At 60.2% G+C, this 17,646-nt stretch overlaps 1 protein-coding gene across 1 annotated transcript in view; it reads right to left on the bottom strand.

Annotated features, from left to right (window-relative positions):
* Positions 1–282: 282 nt before the first annotated feature.
* Positions 283–17,646, bottom strand: part of CACNA1I (calcium voltage-gated channel subunit alpha1 I) — a 90,668-nt gene continuing 73,304 nt past the window's right edge. The window contains exons 22-36 of the mRNA XM_053920584.1: positions 17,344–17,469; positions 14,593–14,682; positions 13,307–13,499; positions 12,552–12,703; positions 11,161–11,270; positions 10,367–10,500; positions 9,599–9,669; positions 6,825–6,903; positions 6,078–6,199; positions 5,302–5,640; positions 4,922–5,068; positions 4,416–4,538; positions 3,683–3,848; positions 1,906–2,102; positions 283–930 (exon numbers count right to left, since the gene is read on the bottom strand). Of these exons, the coding sequence (XP_053776559.1) occupies positions 328–930; positions 1,906–2,102; positions 3,683–3,848; positions 4,416–4,538; positions 4,922–5,068; positions 5,302–5,640; positions 6,078–6,199; positions 6,825–6,903; positions 9,599–9,669; positions 10,367–10,500; positions 11,161–11,270; positions 12,552–12,703; positions 13,307–13,499; positions 14,593–14,682; positions 17,344–17,469 (2,652 nt within the window). The 3' untranslated portion in view covers positions 283–327. The remainder of the gene's footprint in view (positions 931–1,905; positions 2,103–3,682; positions 3,849–4,415; positions 4,539–4,921; positions 5,069–5,301; positions 5,641–6,077; positions 6,200–6,824; positions 6,904–9,598; positions 9,670–10,366; positions 10,501–11,160; positions 11,271–12,551; positions 12,704–13,306; positions 13,500–14,592; positions 14,683–17,343; positions 17,470–17,646) is intronic.

The following is a 17,646-nucleotide window of genomic DNA, read 5'->3' as shown; positions in this document are numbered from 1 at the left end:
GCCCCGACCCGCACTCCCCAACTTTAGCACTTTCTGGAAGTCGTAAACTCTCAGTAAAAAAAATAAATATATATATATATGTCTGTCTCTCTCTATGTATATGCATACATATATATACACATGTATCTGCATGGGAAGGACCGTGGCCGGGCCACGGCTGGGCCTCAGCCCACCAGACACGGCTCCACCGCGCTCTCGGCAGCCCGGCGCTGGCTGGCCCTGCGCAGTGCCCAGGTTGTGGACCAAGTATTGCTGTCTTCCCCCTGGCTCCTGAGGTAAAGAAGGTGAGACGGGGCGGGTGGCGGTGGCGCTGGGCCCCTGCAGCCCTCATCTCTTCCTCTTGCTTGCAGCGTCTGCGGGCTGCAGCTCTCCCGGGGGCTCGGTGGGCCCGGGCGGGTCCTTGCTGCGGTCTGCAGCCCAGGAGGGGCTCCGGGCCAGGCCGTGGGGCCCGACGGTGTGGGGATGACCGGGGCCGGTGGCCAGGCTGCTGGTGCTGCTGAACCTCCTGGCTGGCGGCAGCCCAGGCGGTGCGGGTGGCGCGCAGAAGAGAGAGGTGAGGGAGAGGCTGCTGAGGGTCTCCGAGTGCTCGCTGCCTCCTCCCCCGCCGCCCGCACCGCTCCGGCCCGCGCCCTCTTCGTCCGAGGGGTCCATGGAGTCGTGGTGGGTGCATCCCGGGCTGGTGGAGCCCCCGCTGCTGTGGCTGCGCTGATGCGCGCCCAGCCCACGACGGCTGAACAGGCCTCGGCCCCGAAGGCTGAGGCGGCGGCGGGCAGTGGGAGACAGGCCAGCCCGGGGGCCAGGGGCGGGCGCTGGCGGCCCCAGGGCGCACCGGGGACTGTCGCTCAGCGTCAGGCTGTCCTCCAGCGTGGTCTGCAGGCTGCCCGCTGAGCTGCTGCGGCTGGCCTCCAGAGACGTGTCGCTCCCAGTGACCTGTGGGGAGACACAGGGGATGGGGGCCGCCTGGTGTCCCCCAACCCGCTCCTGCAGCAGCCTGCCCATCTCAGGGACATGCAGCACTCTGGCTCCTCAGGAACCACCTTCACAACACACCCAGCGCCCCACCGCTTCTCCCTGCTCCGCGCCACTGCCCACTGAGCTCTGCGTGGCTCTCACGGCCATCACTGACGTGGCCTCCACCGGGGCTCTCCCCCCACCAGCACCCCTTCTCTGGTCCTCAGGGGGGAGCCAGGGTCATCTTACTCAAAGCCAGTCAGAACCTGGCCTGAGGGCGCTGCCCCACCCCTCTGGGACCTCATTTCCTACCACAGTCCCCCCACCCCACCCCCACCCCCGCTCTGCTAGCTGCCTGGAAAGCTCTGCCCCAGAAACCCACGGTGCCCCCTCAGGCCTTCCCAGCCCCTCCACCTGAACCACCGGCTCACCCCATAGGCCCCCTTCCTATGCAGTGTTCCTCCCCACCCCCAAGTGTGTCCCCCTCAAGCAGACGATACCCCTTGTGGATTGGTTTCAGCTTTTCCTCTCTCCTCTCGCACCTCTGAAACACACACACTACTCACCACCCGGAAGCCCCAGGGGCAGGGATTCTGCATTCGTAGATGCTGCAGCCCCCAGGCCTGGCACACAGCCTGGCACATAGCTGGGGTGCACAGCTACCGAATGAACAAATGCCTGGAAGAGCCCTGGGCCCAGCCCTGCCTCCACCACACTGTGGGATCTGGGGCTCCTGCCTCTCCCGGAACCCCGAGGGTCTGCCACACACAGAATGGGGCTCTCAGCTCTGCAGGTTCCTCTGCATGCCCAGGTGGTGGCCCTAGCCGATCCAATACAGGTGGCCCTGCAGGCCGAAACCTCCCATCCCCTAGACCTGCTCTTTCACCTGGAACTCCAAGGTCCCCTCAGATGCCCCCCAGGGAGGAAGCTCTCGGAGTCAGGGAGGTGCCATACCTGCCGGAGGAGGGCGCAGTTGACACTCGGTGACCGCAGGGACGCCCAGGAGCCCTGCAGGGCGATCTTGGGGAGAGTCCTGGCACCGGCGCCCTTCTCCTGCCCCTTCTGGCTGGCGGACACAGCGGGGTGGAAGAACTCCGTGGGCATGGGCAGGAGTGGGCTCGAAGGTGCTGCTGGGGAGGGAGGAGAAGGAGCTGGGGAGCAGGCCCAGGCTGGCAGGGAGGGGGACCTAACAAGCCGGCTGTGGGACTATGGGCAAGTCTCCCTCTCTGAGCCTCGATGTCCCCACTATGAAAGCAAGAGAAATGGTGAGTCTGCCCGTGTCATTCCTGGGAGGACAGGCGCTAGACAAAGGCACAGCTTTTGGAGCCAAGCAGACCCAGCTCCAGGACCCCTGGGTTCCTGCCTCTATGAAACAGGGACCAGATGCCTCCCTTGAGAGGTGGCGAGGACGAGCAAAGCAGAAGTCATGAGTGCCACCTGCCAGGGTCCGACGCCCCATGGGGTCCAACCGGGCCCACTCAGTCTGTGCCTTCCTGGGTGAGCATGGGATGAAGGAATTGGGGAATATGTACCCAAGGTGGCCGGACAGCTTGACTATCTCCAGGTGCAAGGACTTCTATTCTATGTCATCTTATGATTTAAGGGGAAAAAAAAAAAGGTCAACTAAGGGGATGAAGTTTCATTCAATCAGAATGGCTCTTGGCCCTGGCTGGGGTGGCTCAGTGGACTGAGTACTGACCTGGGAACCAAAGGGTCGCCGGTTCGATTCCCAGTCAGAGCACATGCCTGGGTTTCAAGCCAGGTCCCCAGTTAGGGGCACACAAGAGGCGACCACACAATGATATTTCTCTCCCTCTCTTTCTCCCTCCCTTCCCCTCTAAAAAATAAATAAAATCTTAAAAATAAAAGAACGGCTTGTGGATCAGTCCTGTGCCCCTGACTTTGGGTTTGGGAAGTCTGGGGTCCTAGCACCTCGGCCACTGTGTCCAGTCCAGAGGCCACTGGTTTTAGGGGGGTCCTTGGGACAGTCACTGCACCCCCAGCTCCTGGAAGGGGCTCAACGCCAAGCCTCCCGTGAGAGTACGGAGGTGAGCTCAGCGGCCTCTCATCTGCTGAGTTCATCTCTGTTCCCTTCCTCAGCCGGTGCTGTGAAGCCAGATTCCTGTCACCCTCCAAGAGGACCCGAGGTGAAGGTGAGCCCTAGTGAGAAACAGGCCAGCTCCATCCTCTCTCCTGGTGCCACAGCTGAGCTGTGGGCCCAAGGCACAAGCACAGGATGCCAAAGGAATAGACAAAGGATAAACGTCAGGACGTTTTACTAAAGGGACGGAGCGAGCAGTGGGCATTCTGTTGTCCAGCATCACCTCGTGTGAGGATCCATGGGTGCGTGCCTCTCAAATCCAGCTCCAGAAAAACCCCTCAGTAACCTGGCAGCTTTCTCTCTGCTCAGAGCTGTGTGCACCAATCTGTTCCCCTTTTCTCCACTGCTCCCAGGAAGCTCGGCAGGAAGCCTCCCTTAGCCCAGGCTTCTGGTATAATTTTTATCTCATCTCTCTATATTGTTTGGCTCTTGATCTTTTATCATTATTACATAGAGCCTGAGATTCCTCTCTTTTATTGTCAGTTATTTATCTGTTTCTTTCCCGACTCAATATAATAGCCCGGGAAAAAATTGCTGAGGACAAAACTCAACCAGTCGCCTCTGAAGCGGCCGCCCAAGAACAGGGCTGTGGGGAGCATGTGGGGAGAGGGTGGGGGGCCGACCCCTCACCTTGGCTGCTCTCGTGTTTCAGCCAGGACCGTACTGGGCTGAACGAGATGGCCTCCATCTCGCACAGGAAGTTCTCTGGACCTGAGGACATGGCCGTGTTGGACAAGGGGAAGAAGCATTCACCCAGGTCACCCCCATGCCCGGGCTCTGGCGGGTCTGGCTCCTCCTGCAGGAAGAGGGAGGTAGATGGGTTAGGAGGGTGCAGAAGGCATAGGGGCCAAGCCCACCATAGCTGCCTGCAGGGCCCTGACCCACAGTCCTTTACTTGGGCCGTCCTCAGTGCCTGGGATGGCCTTCCCCTTACCCTCTCCACCTGGCCAACAATGGTCATCTTCTGAAACCCAGGTGACAGGGCCCCACCTCCAGGAAGCCTCCCCGACGTCCCAGGCAGGTCACCGTTTCCCACTCACTCCCTTCTTGACTCTGAGATCCTTGAGGGCGGTGAAGGGTCTTCTTATTTGGATAAAAAATATCCAAAGCGACAAGGTGTGGCCAAGGCCACTGGATGCCGTGCTTGGGGTCCTGGCTGAACGTGTTGCTGTGTGACCTCAGGTAAATCACTGCACCTCTCTAAGCCCCACTGCCCCCATTTGACCCACAGGAGATGAGGGTCTGGCACAGAGCAGATGCCGCTCACATGGTGTGCTGGGGGGATGCAGTGTCCTGGCTGGGCAGGTGGAAGCAGGCTGCAAGCGTGGGCCCGCTCGCCCCAGAACCCACTGCAGCCACTCACCTTGCTGTCCTTAGGGCGAAGTGGGCAGGCCGTGGGGTCCTCAAGACTCAGGTCGTCGCCCAGCAGGATGGATGAGGACCTGTCTGAGTTCAGGGAGAAGGCTTCCGTCTCAGCCAGCTGCACCTGTGGGGAGAGGGGGCAGCCTCGGGTCACCCGTGGAGCAGGGACTGGGCCGGCCTGGTCCTCCAGAAAGGCGCAGGGTGGTGGCCAGAGAAGTCCAGAGACCTGCAGAGCGTGGATGGTATGCCCACCCTGGGCAGGCAGCCCAGCCTAGGCAGGGGCTGGGGGCGTGAGGGAGACACAATGGCATCACGGCCACCGGAGCACCAGGCCGGAGCTGGGACAAGGGCAGCGGAATTGCATAAGCTGTGACCTCCAAAGCAGGTCCGCCTGCCCACAGGCCAAGTGTCCCTGGAGGTTGGCCAGTGTGAGCAAGTCTATGGGCAGCTCTCTGCCCAGAGTGAGGCTTTTCCCACAGGCCAGCCCACTGCCAGGCGCGGCCTTACCTCCTGCTTGTCGTGATGGCACCTCCTGCAGCCGGCCGGTGAGGAGTAGTGGTGGAAGATGGAGCCAGACAGGTTGTCGATGATGGTCAGTTCCCCCTCCAAGGAGTCCTTGATGATTAAAGAGACGCTGTCCAGCCACAGATTCTCCTAGGCGGACAGGATGGGTGGGGACAGGTGGGATTATCACTGGGTGGGGACTGCAGGGTGGGCGGGGCACAGCTCTGCACCTGTGGCCTGGGCCCGACCCATTCCTCACAGGGTCACACAGAGCTGAACGGCAGGAGTGGGGCCCAAAAGACAGAAGTCTCTGCCCAGGCCACCCGGGCCAGCTTCGCTGGCAGCCCCCAGATCCTGCCCTCAGTGACCCGGCCCCTGCCCACCTGGGCTGGAGAGTAGCAGTGCCGGCACAGGCGGCCTTCGGGGTCACCCCCGCTGCCTGGCCCTCCTGGCACCCGGCCGAGTGCACCCGGGGAGCCCACAGGCGGCCGCTGGCTGGGACCGAGGCCCTGGGCCATCTCTAGCTCGAGCTCCGCGTCCATCTCGGCGTCCTCCTGGGCCTCCTTGTTGCTGTCATCCAGGTGCTTCATGAGCACGGCCACCACCACGTTGATGAGCACGAACTGGGCCGTGAGCACAAAGCTGACGAAGTACAGCGGCGACACGAACTGCAGGCTGCTCAGGCAGCTGCGCTCGTCGTGGGTGCAGTCCCGCAGCGTGTCCTGCGCCGGGCGCCCAGGGCAGTGAGGACCGAGGGCCTCACGGCACAGACCTCACCTCCGTGAGCCCTGCTCCCACCCCTGCCGCCCCAGGTGGGAGCCAGAGGGCCTCTGCTGTGTGGCAGGCAGGGCAGGCAGTGCCAGGGCCCTGGCCCCAGGAGGAGCAGTGACTTCAGTCCCCTCTGGTCCTAGGTGGAGTCATGGCCCCTAGCACCTGAGCACCGGTGTGAGCACCGGCCAGCAATTAGGGGTGGAAGGGAGCCCATCTGGCCTCCTCTGCACCTCACTGTGATGCCTGGTCCCAGGCAGGGTCCTCTGCTCCTGGGCCCTGCCCTCCCGTCCCATGTGCGATAGGGCACCCTGACCATGGGGACTGTCACCAGCACCCTCACTGTCAGCACCCAGCCTGAGCTCTCCCTCCACAGCCTGCCCACAAGCACCTTCATGATCCCATTCCAGTTGTCGCCGGTGGAGACCTGGAAGAGCGTGAGGAAGGCCATGCCAAAGTTCTCAAAGGTGGCGTGCCGGCTCATGCCCTCACATGGGTTCTCGTCATTGCAGACTGAAAGGGAAGGAGGTCAGCTGTCCCGCAGCAGAGCCCACCATCCCCCCGCCTCCTCTCAGAATCCTCCTACAACCCTCCGAGGCGCATGTGGACTGAGCCCAGCCCACAGATGGAGAAGCTGAGGCTCAGGGAGGTGGTACCCAAGCTGGGGCTCAGGCAAGGGTGAGCCCGGCTCCTCCTCCAACCCAGGGATCAGTTCCAAAGGGAGAGGACGGGATGGGTGAGGGCCAGCCCCCAAGGGAGCCCTGCTTTCTGAAGCCAACCCTGTATTGCCCTGGCTGTTCTGCTTGTAGGGGTGGCCCTGGCACAGGATGGACACTGGCTTGTGGGGCCGAAGGGGGCATGCCCAGGGGTCAGACAGCTGAGAGGCTCCAAGTGAGGGCCCATGCATAGGCCTAGGGCAGGCACATGGGCCCAGGCTAGCATCTCTCATAAGCTCCCAGCCACACAGGAGGCGGTGGGGTATGGAAGGCAGAGGGCCCCCATCTATCCCCCCGTGGCCTGCTGTGAGGGCATGTCCCAAAGACCCTGATGGGACAGTCTGGGGCGTCCTCAGGCCTCCCCCCCAGGGCCCTCCTCCAGACCCAGCCCCCACCCCTGCCCCCAGGCCTGCTTCACTCACCCAGCTTCCCAAAGAGCTCTACCCCCAGGGCGGCATAGATGAAGAAGAGCAGCATGAAAAGGAGGCCCAGGTTGCCCACCTGTGGAGACAGCAGGTGGGGCTGGGCAGGGCAGGGGGAGGGCTGGGGCAGGGCAGGCCGCAAGCTCCTGGTGAAGGGCCAGCCTGAGGGTCAGGGCAGCTGCCACATTTCACCAGACTCTGGGTCCATGTCTGCCACTCCCCACATGGCCCCCCGGGGGGGGCAGGCTGCGCCCAGCACGTGTGCAGGATAATGATAAACCCACTTGGGACGCCTTTACTGTCAGTGGCCTGGGTCGAAGCCCATCACGCTAATGGTTCACTTACTCCACACAATGACCCAGAACTCTGTTTCACCCCCATTCTTCAGATGAAGAAAGAAACACACTGAGAGGAAAGTACCTTGCCCAGGGTCACACCACTAGCACACAGCAGGACTGAGATTCACACCCACCCACTGGCCCCTGGGTCCATGCACACAATTGCTAGTCTTGTACACTTGTGCACAGTTAGTGCCATCCCATGGGTGAATACAGAGAGGAAGGAGAGGAAGAGAGGAGCACCTCAGCTATAATGCCACCTCTTCCATGAAGTCTGCCCGGATTCCTCCAGGCAGACTGAGATGCAGTCGGACAGTGAGTATAACTGGTATGTCCCAGCCACTGTCTCTGCTGGTCTGGGAAGTCCTGGAGAGCAGGAACATGGCTAGATTAAGTCAGATCTGCTTCCTCAGACTAGCACGGAGCCTGGCCATGGAGAGGAGTGGGCACCGGAATCATGCAGGGCTGCAGGCGCCAGAGCCTCCCACAAACCTGGCCACCCCGGTCCACAGCTCCTGTGGAAGGAAAATGTCCCAGATTCCCAACCTATTTCCAATCTATCCGTATGCCAGAGACCGCCTTTAACTTGTGTTGTGGATAAGATAAGGCTCCAACACACTCGGGCCCTAGAAGTAACGGCCGTCTCCCAGACCCCACAAAAGGCCTGCAGGAACGAGTCAGGAGACACGCAATGAGTTGCTGAGAAGTAAACCACGTTTGTCACAGCCTCCTGATGTCTTCCTGCTCCAGAGGAGGGCTACCCTCCAAGCTGTTCCACAATCACACCAACAGTGTCTGGCTAATTAAATGATGCTCGTTCACTAATAAAACACACTTACCCAACACCTATGAGGCGGTGTGAGGCCCGGCAGCCGAAGGGAGCGTGCGTGAGCGGGGGACCCTCAGCCCCGCCCCGCCCTCAGCAGGCCCCAGTTGGCATTTGTTAATCAGCATCCACCTCCCCTTACTTTTTTTTTTAATTTAATTTATTTATTTTTAGAAAGAGGGGAAGGGAGGGAGACAGAGAGGGAGAGAAACATCGATGTGAGAGAAACATTGATCTGTTGCCTCCCGAATGCACTCTGACTGGGGACCGAACCCCCAATCCCGGCCTGTGCCCTGACTGTGAATCAAACCTTCAACCATTCAATCTGCAGGACAATGCCCAACCAACTGAGCCACATCGGTCGGCACATCCTATGACCCAGGTCCCGTTCAGTGCTTTATAACTTTAACTATTTTAAACCTCACAACACCCTTTTGAGATGAACACTATCATCTCCCATTTCATAGGCAAGGACACCAAGGCACAAGGCTCACAGGGAACTTGGCTTTCACCCCAGGTAGGGTGGGTTGACTCTGGGCTCCAGCCACTTCCTGTCTGCACCCCCACCCCCAAGCCCAGCACTCACCTCCATCTTCCATGTAGCAAATTCTTTTGAAAGGATTTAGTGCCAAGAAAACCCACATCTCTTTGAATGAATGCCCCTGCTTTCCATCCAGACCTGGTGAGAGTTATGCTGCTTTCCCTTTGCAACTGGGCTGCTAGGAAGCTCACACCAAACTTGAGAATGGAACTAGCATTCTAAGCCCAGATCACTGCGAGAATTAGCTTTGCTTTCACCTTCCCTGAGCTGGTAATCTTTTATCCCCGTTTTCAGTGTCTGTGCCTTTTTATTTTAAGATGCATAATGTTCCTTAACACTAGATGAGTCGTGGTGAATAAATGAATGTGCATGAGGCTGCCACACAGCAGAGGCCACCCTGAGGACAGGGAGAGGTGGAGCTGTAGCCAGGAGAGCAGGGAGGGAGACACTGGGATACAGCATTCTCAGGAGGATGAACGATGACCCCTCTGGCACCCTGGGCCTATCTCCCTTCCACTACCAATGGGATGCGGGGTGAGGGGGCTGCTTTCCTAACTTCCCAGATCTGCGCCCAGGTCAGGGTCTTGTGCTGTCCCCCCTAGAATGTCAGAACCTGTCTGTCCACACCACCACCTCCTTCTGCCAAACCACCCAACGAGGTCAAGCTCAAAGTCCCCTGACACCTTCCCTGGTTCCTCGAGTTGTGTCAGGGCCACCCCTCTCCCCTGCACAGTGCAGGTCCCTTGCCACCTTGCTCTGATGCATCTGTCTTCTCTACCAGCCTGGTGACTCCTGAGGGCAGAATGTGGGTCCCCAAGGGCCAGCTCAGGGCCCGGTACAGAGCAGGGTCGGAGAGCAGTTGGTGACATCAGGAAGGAAGAGGCAGAGGGGACCTGTTCCATCTCTCACAGCCCCAGCTCAAACTGCTTCCTGGAGACCAGACGGTGTGCTGGCTCTGGGCTGGCTTAGGGAGAAGGGAAGTCAGGGCTCGCACCCCTAGGGCCCACCCCCAGGGCCCAGTGCGACACCAGCAACAGGCCGGAGGGGCGGCCGCAGGGGCAGCTCTTACCTGGGGCAGAGCTTGCACCACTGTGTCCAGCAGGGCCCGCATTCCTGTGGCCATCTTCAACAACTTCAGCACTGCAGGGGACATGGAGCCGGCCCACTCAGCCCAGGCCCAAGGGGCAGGAATGCGTGTGTGCACAGTGTGCAAATGGCACAAGAATGGGGTGCAGCTACAAGGTGAGTGGGGTATGCATGAAAACGTGTCACACAACACGCGGACATTGGTGTAAAAAAGTCCTAGAGAGGGAGTGGGAACCGAGGGGCAGAAAGAGTGTGAATGAGCACCTAATCCACTGCGATGAGGCAAAAGTGGCCTCTCGGGGTGTGCCCACGTCCCTCCCTGTGGCTAAGGAGGGCTCCAGTGTCCTGCTGAGTTTCTGCACACCCATCCCCACCTTGGGACCTGGGGGCGACAGGCAGGTGCGGGTGGAAGAGCTACAGGCACACGGGTGAGCACTGGGACAGCAGGGTTTTGAAAGAAGTTTGGGGGGGCGGTGGCCTTGGGGGGAGAGGGTGGTCTGGGAGAAGAAAAGCGACTTTAAGAAGCGCTGAGGCCCGTGCATCCCAGCCTGTGTTGGAACCCCGTCTGCACTGGCTGCCTTTGTCCCCATAAGACTGGACTGTGTGCGGAGTGACAAGAGGCGGGGCAGTGTGCTGTTTGTCCGATGTGAGCTCCTAGGGTATCAATGCTCCTCCTGGAGGCCCAGCCCGCGGAGGCCCCGACCCGCATCCTGCGTGCTCCCCCCACTGCTGGCCGCCCTCCTGCCCTCACCCCGGGCAATGCGCAGCACCCGCATGATGCGGATGATGGTGGGGTTGATGGGCAGGGCCGCATTGATCTCGATCTCCTCCAGCGTGATGCCCATGACCGACAGCAGCACGATGGCCAGGTCCAGCTGGTTCCACCTGCTCGGGGGGCGGAGCAGTGGGAAGCAAAGTGAGTCAGTCCCTCTAGTACAGACTTGCCTCAGGCGGGGGCGGGGGGGGGGGGGGTGGGGGGGTGGGGTGGAGCTTCCCAGCTCTCCACCCTCCAGCTGTGGCTGGAGGGGACGTGTGGCCACCCTCCCTACTAGCCTGCTCCAGGCCCCTCTAGGTCCAGCTCCCTCTCTGCCCCCAGACAGCCTCCAGTTCCTCAAGCAAGGGGCTGACCAGGCTAAATAAGTATCTGTGGCCTCCTGCAGGCGAGAAGAAATGGCTCTCTCTGACTTCAAGCTCTGAATCTTGACCCTGCTATTCCTTCTGTGTGGCCTAGGGCTAGTCTGTTGGCCTCTCTGAACCTTACTTGCTCCCTGTGAAGAGGAGTGGGGCGTGCCCTGCCCTGCCTGTGGGGTCTGGAGGACCCACGGGAGGCATGCTCAGGGGACTTGGTGGAATGCCCCAAGCCCACCGGGCAGGATCGTGACCACCTCCCACTCAGGCCTGTAGGGAGTACCCAGGGGCCCCGGCCATCAGCACGTAGGCACTCTAGTCCCTGCCTCTGGCTGCCCCAGACTTCCCCAGGGGTCAGGACGGCTGCTCCATCCCACAGTGCCCTCTCTACTGCCGTGAGCCGGCCCAGCCACTCACCGGTCCTTGAAGAAGCGCCTCAGGCCAAACGCCACCAGCTTCAGCACAGCCTCCAGCACGAAGACAGTGGTGAACATGTAGTTGCAGTATTTGAGGGCGGTCTCCAGGGACTGTGGGGGGGGGTGCAAAGAGAAGCATGATCCAGGCCCCATGACCTGCCCCCCTCCTTCCTCTGGTCAGCAAGCCTCTGCCTCTGAAGAGGAGACTTTAATCCATTCCCCTTTGGTAGAGTGACTGAGTTATCTGTTTTTATTCCTTCCCTCTTACACGACGTGCACTATTTCTTTCTCAGGGCCATCCCCTTCCCCTCATTTCTGCAGGTCTGGTCCAGGGAGCCCGCTTTGGCAGCAGCGCTGGGTAACCATGAAGGGCCATGGCTAAGAACCAGACGGCCTAGACTTAAACGCTGGCTCAGCACTTAACTCCTTGTTCACCGTGACTTTGGGCGAGTCCCTTGACCTCTGTGGGACTTAGTTTTCCTACCTGTAACAGGGGTGGTACCAGGACCTTACCTCGGAAAGTGGCTCTGAGAATTAAGGGAGCTAATAGCCCCAATGAACCAGGCTGAACTATCTACGTAAACACGTGGTAGATGTGAGCTCTTATCATCCCATTTCTTCACGTTGGTTTGCAAGTTCTGCAACCACTGTTCGCTTCTGCTAAAGGTTGCCTTCCTTTCCCTGCATGTGTCACGGTCCCCTCCTATCATTAAAATGAGATTCTACCCCCTCACCTGGGGCTCTGCTCCCCTCTTCTTCCCCCAACTCCGATGAGTAGAAGCTTTTGGGGTGCACTAGCCCCTACACACCCCTCGCGTGCCCCTCATGCACCCTCCCTGCCACCAGCTGGAAGCTGGCCGCCCTCCCCCACCTCCATGTTTGCCCCACACAGTCCTGCCACCTGGGCTGCCCCTCCCCTGGCCCCACCCACCCGGGGAGCAGTGGAGGCCGGGTGGTGGTCCTTGAATGCAAATCAAAGGTCCAGCCCTGGCTCCTCTACACACGGACTGACCAGTTGGGGCAGCCCTTTTACATTTCCAAGCCTCAGTTTCTTCATCTGCAAAATCTGGAGCAAGTCCCCTCTCCCGCCTTAAGGCTGCTGCAAGGATGGGAGTTAGAGCCTGCAGGTGCCTTGCAAAAAGTCACATTAAACACACCACAGCGACTGTTACCTGTGTTCAAGGTGGGGCCCAAATGTCACCTCCCTACTCACCAGAAATGAGGGACCTTTCTCTCTGGCCTTTCTCTTTCGTTCATGTCCTGCCAGGCCGTGAGCTTCCTGGGCATAGGGCCCAGCATGGGGGAACTGCTCAGGGCCTGCTCCTGGGGCCGGGGGCCCGATGAGGCCCTGCTCCACTTGGGACCCAGGCTGGGATCAGGGCTCGGGCTCACCGTTGGCTGGTTGTAGTGCTCCAGGGACATGGTGACCACATTGAGGCAGATGATGAAAGTGATGAAGATGTCCAGGTAGTGGCTGGTGCACATGGAGTGGATGAGCAGCCGGGTGGGACAGTAGGTGGCATAGTAAGGCAGCCGCTGGGCCTCTGCCGGGGGTACACGGGGGAGTGGCACAGGCCACAGAGGGAGGCCGAGGCAGGAACAGGACACGTGGAGGGAGAAGCCGAGGGGAGGGAGGAAGCAACAGGGAGAGGTGTCAGTCCACACAGGCCCTGGGAGTCAGTTAGGTCCCCTCCACCCAGCCAGGGGCTGAAGGGGACACGGGAAAGATGTGGAGGTAGGTGGCAAAGAAGGCAGGACACGGATTCTCCCCCTCCATCCCAAAGCGCCCATGGCAGGGGCTCCAGGCCTGCTGGGGGCAGGGGACAGGGGTCCCACAGCTCAGGGTCGGCATCCAGGCTCTGCCTCTGCCTTCTGCCTGGACTGAGACACCTGGTTGGCAGTGGCGTCACCATCAGACTCCAGGTGGACATGCATTGGGCTCAGGTCACCCAGTCAGGCAGACACTGGGGAAGGAGCAGGGCCAGGGGCACAGGGGCCATACCCTTTGTCCCTTCCAACTCCAAAGGCCCAGAGGCTGGTGCCAGGCCCAGGCCCAGGCCCCGCCCCTGCACCCAGGAACATCAGCAGCAGTGGACAGAGGAGGCCCAGGGCTGCAGTGGCCCCTGCCCCCCAAGTCGCCTACTCACTCCGGCGCTTCTTTTCCAAGCGCCGCAGCCGCTTCTCCTCACGCCGCCGCGCCTCCTCGGCCTCCTGGTGCTGCCGGCACTTGTGGAAGTTCTCCACCACGACGCCCACAAACATGTTGAGCACAAAGAAGCTGACGATGAGCAGGAAGGAGATGAAGTAGAGCAGCATCCAGGGGTTGTGGTTGGGCACGGGCTGCAGGGAGCCAGATGGGGCTGAGGCAGGCTGACCGGGCCCTGCCGTGGGGTGGGGTGGGGTGGGGTGGACAGGGGCGGGGCTACCATGCTGAGCCTCAGAGCAGTGGGGATACTGAGAGATCCTGCTTCCTAGGTGGCTGAGGGGTTTGGTTTGAAGGAGGAAGCAGGTAGGAAATGCCCACCCTGGCCTGGCAGAAGTAAGGTGCTCAGCAAAGAGAGCCCCTTCCCTTCCCTTCCCTGCTGCAACCCCTGGACGCATCTCCACTTGTCTTCTTCCTCCTCACACCCACCCACCCACCCACCCACTCATTCCCCATCCATCCTCCACCTACTTATTCGTCTGCCTGCCCATCACCCATCCATTTACCCATCCGATCAACCAATTGTCCATCCATCCATCTACCCAACCACCCACTTATTCATCTGTCCATCCATCCATCCACCCACTCATCACTTACTGACCCACATCCACCCATCCACTTTCCATCCACCCAGAAATGTGGCGGCCAGCAGAGGGAAAGCACATCACCGGTGGAGTCTGGGGGGGCAGGTTGGGGGTACAGGTGGGATGGTAGGCAGGAGTGGGTAGACAGACTAAGAAGTGGAGGGAGATGCCACCGAGCATTCTCATTCCCGGCCTAGCCCCGAAGGGGCCTCTGCTCTCAGGGGAATCTTGGGAACAAGAGCTCAGGCCTCCTATTGGGCCCAACCTCCTCCCTGACCCCTCCATCCACCCCACCCTCAAATCCACGTCACTTTCCTGCCTCAGGCCTGCTCCTGTTGTCCCCCTGCCCGCTGGCTCAGCCCCTGTCCACCCACAAGGCTTTGCACCCCTCTAGGCAGGAAGCAGCTTGGAGGGCTGTCCCTACAGAGCAGGGACTTTGTTGAAGCCAACGGAACAATGACTTCGGCTACCCAAGAGGTGGCCCTGCTGGTGGAGGATTCAGGCCAGGGTGGTGAGGGGTGGGCCACGGCCACAGTGGGAGACACTGGAGCCGTGGGTATTGCTGACACCTGTTCCAGACCACTGGCCCCCAAACCACTGTGCCCCTTCCCTGCTGTCCTGCTGACCTGGCCCCAGCCACGCCCACCTGCTGGTCCACAGCGACAGCATCCAGTCCATTGTACATGATGTTCACCCAGCCATCCTTGGAGGCCAGGACAAAGAGTGACATCAGGGCCTGGAAGACATGGGGAGGGGGGACACTGAGGTGAGGGACTCAGGCAGCTCCGTCTACATATGCCCCCCCCCCCCACCGCCAATCTCTCCATTTTTCTGTGTCTGGAAGGCAGAGGGACAAGAGGCCTTCACCATGTTGAGGACAGAGTTGTGCCCTCAACTAACAAAGCTTTTCTGAGGACCTACTATGTGCCTGCCATGTACCCTGCAGGCACTGCTACGGGAGAACAAGCCCTGGACGGGAACCCTGGGATTCATTCTCAGCTCTGAAATTAACTGGCCAATGCCCTGACCATCACTCAGTTGGTTGAGCATCGTTCTGCAAAGGGAAAGGTGGCCAGTTCAATTCCCAGTCAGGGCACATGCCTGGGTTGTGGCCCGGTCCCCAGTTGGGGCACGTGTGAGAGGCAACCCATCGATGTTTCCCTCACATTTTAGTGTTTCTCTCTGTCTCTTTCTTTCTCCCTTCCCCTCTCTCTAAAAATAAATAAAACCTTTCTTTAAAAAATTAACTGGACAAGAAAATTCATGAGCTCTCGCCCCTTGCCCGCAGGATGGAGTTAATACGTGAAGGGCTGCCTGCCGGGTTTGCTGGGAGAGTCAGCTGAGACTTCGACCTGGAAGGCTCCTCAGAGACATGAGTGTCCCTGCTGCTGTCACTCCAAGCTTGAGCCTGAACACACCTGAACACGGGAGGTCACAGAGACGTCAGGAGCCCTGGGTCACAGCTCAAGCTCTGCCACTAACTGGCTGTGTGACTTGGGGCAAGTTCTTTGAAGTCTCAGCTTCCTCATCTATAAATGGCAGTAATTACTATCACTAATAGGAGATCTGGGGACAAGGTGATCCCCAGGAGACAGTCAGCCGAGGCTCCTACCCAGACAGCAGCCAAAGCACCCTCATGTCCCTTCAACGGGGCGACAGGCTGGTTCTAGAGGACCCGGTCCAGAGACTCACGTGCAGCAGGCGCTCAACAAAGCGTCTCTGAGCTAGACTGAACCAGTGCCATCCGTGCAGAGCCCAAGCATGATGGAAGTTAGTGAGCTCTCGAAGGGTCTAGACCAGCAGAGGCTGCCCCGGGGGCACACCCACTACTCCGGATACCTTCCCCTCCCGTGCTTCCACCATGCTGTTCATTTGTCGGGACCCAGGGCCCTGGGCCAGGAAGTGAGGTTCTGGGCTGGGTCTCTGCCCAGCTCTGGCTCCTCCTTCCTACCCATCCAGGGCTCAGACCCTCCCTCTTCCCTTCTAGCCGGGCGTGGTGCTAAAGGATGCCACGAAGGGGCTCAGGCGCAGGAGCAGGGCAGAGCAGCAGATGCAGGGGAAGCCCTCCTTGCCAGGGGGGCACAAGAAGCTCTCACATAGGGTGGACAAATGTCCCTGTAGACCCTTGGATAGCAGAGGCCTGAAGCGCAGGGAGCCTGAGACTGGGAATCCCAGGCCTGCTGTCCCTGTCCCTGTTTATGGACGGGGACGCTGAAGCCCAGCAAGTGATTGGACATACCTGGGGACACGCAGCAAGGAGTCAGCGGCTCCAGACCATGCTGCCGCCCCTGTTAGCTCTGCGGGGGACAGCACCCTGCTTAGGGGCCCCAGGGCATCAGCCTGGCATCAAGCACGCTCTGAGTGGAGAGAGCTGGAACGCCCCACGGGAGCTGAGACCTGGGCCAGTGCTGGGTCAGGGGTCAGGAGCAAGCTCATCAAAGGCCCCCACAGGCTTTCCCCCAGCTTCTTGGAATATCTTTTTTAAAACATCTGTTTTGCCAACCATTCAGTTAATAACTTGAAAAGGCGCTGCTTCTGGAGAATCTGCAGAAGGTGAGGCAGCCACTGTGTTCCAGTTCCTGACCCCCTGCCCCTGGCCACTCACTATCCCTCTACGGTCCTCTGGCCCACCTCCCAGGAGGCATGGGGATAGGATCTCTGGTCACGTGGGGTGCGAGCTCCTTTGGGAACCAGCTGGAGGGTCCCAGCAGAGGGGCAGGGCATGGGCCCCTAGCCACGTGGACCTGGACCCTGCTCCTTCCCCATCTGGCCATACCTAGCCACCCGGGTAGGCCTTCAAGAACTAGGAGCATTTGGTGGTGGGGGTGTGGTGAGGTTCTCTGTGGGCAGCCAGCTGGGAGCTCTCATCTGGGCTACTGCCCAGATGGCCAAGCCTGGCAGGCCCCCAGAAGAGGAGACCGACCGCGAGTCCAGAACTGGCCAGGAGTCTGCCCGTGACTGGACAGCAGAGCAGAGCAGATGGGTGATGGGAGAGGAGACCCCCCGGGCCAGGGCCTGGGCACACGTGAGCCTCTGCGGTGAGTGGCAGAGCCAGGATTCACAGCCACGCCAGGATGACTTTAAAATTCCTGTCAGCGTCCCACAGGTGGGGTGGGCACCAGGAACCAGTGTCCACTGAAGAACCTATGAGGCGCCACGGGCTTGCTTGACGCTCTGTGCTGAGTATCTCTAACCCTCACACCACCTGTGTGCGGGTGCTGCTCCTACCCACTTTGCAGAAGAAAGAACTGAGGCTTGGAAAGGGGAAATCGCGGGGACAGTCCTGGGAGGGCGGGTCTGGAGGTTGGCCTATAATCCCAGGCTGCTGGCACTGCAGAGCTGTCATTCCAGCCCCCGGGGTGATCAGGTAAGGAAGGGGCTGGCGAGCAGAGCTCACCTGGCCCAGGTTGTCGAAGTTGTACTTGTGATGGACCCAGCGGTAATTGGCGGCCATGCAGTCGGAACGGTTGGTGATGTTGCGAGTGTCCACACCGAGACAGTGGTAGAACTTGCCCTTGAAGAGCTGGGGGGAAGGGACACAGGCTGAGTGACCATCCTGCCAGAGCTCCCGGGGGTGGGGGTAGGGATGGGGTGCGAATCAGAAGAAGGACAGCCCCTCAGGAGGCCCCTCGTCCATCCAGTCCATCCGTGCGCAGCCTGGGCCAAGCACTCAACCCCAACAGCTCCCCACATCCCCCAG

Source organism: Desmodus rotundus, chromosome 3 (genome assembly GCF_022682495.2).
Source record: "Desmodus rotundus isolate HL8 chromosome 3, HLdesRot8A.1, whole genome shotgun sequence".
Classification (NCBI taxonomy): Eukaryota; Metazoa; Chordata; class Mammalia; order Chiroptera; family Phyllostomidae; genus Desmodus; species Desmodus rotundus.
This window is presented reverse-complemented; position numbering and strand designations above follow the sequence as displayed.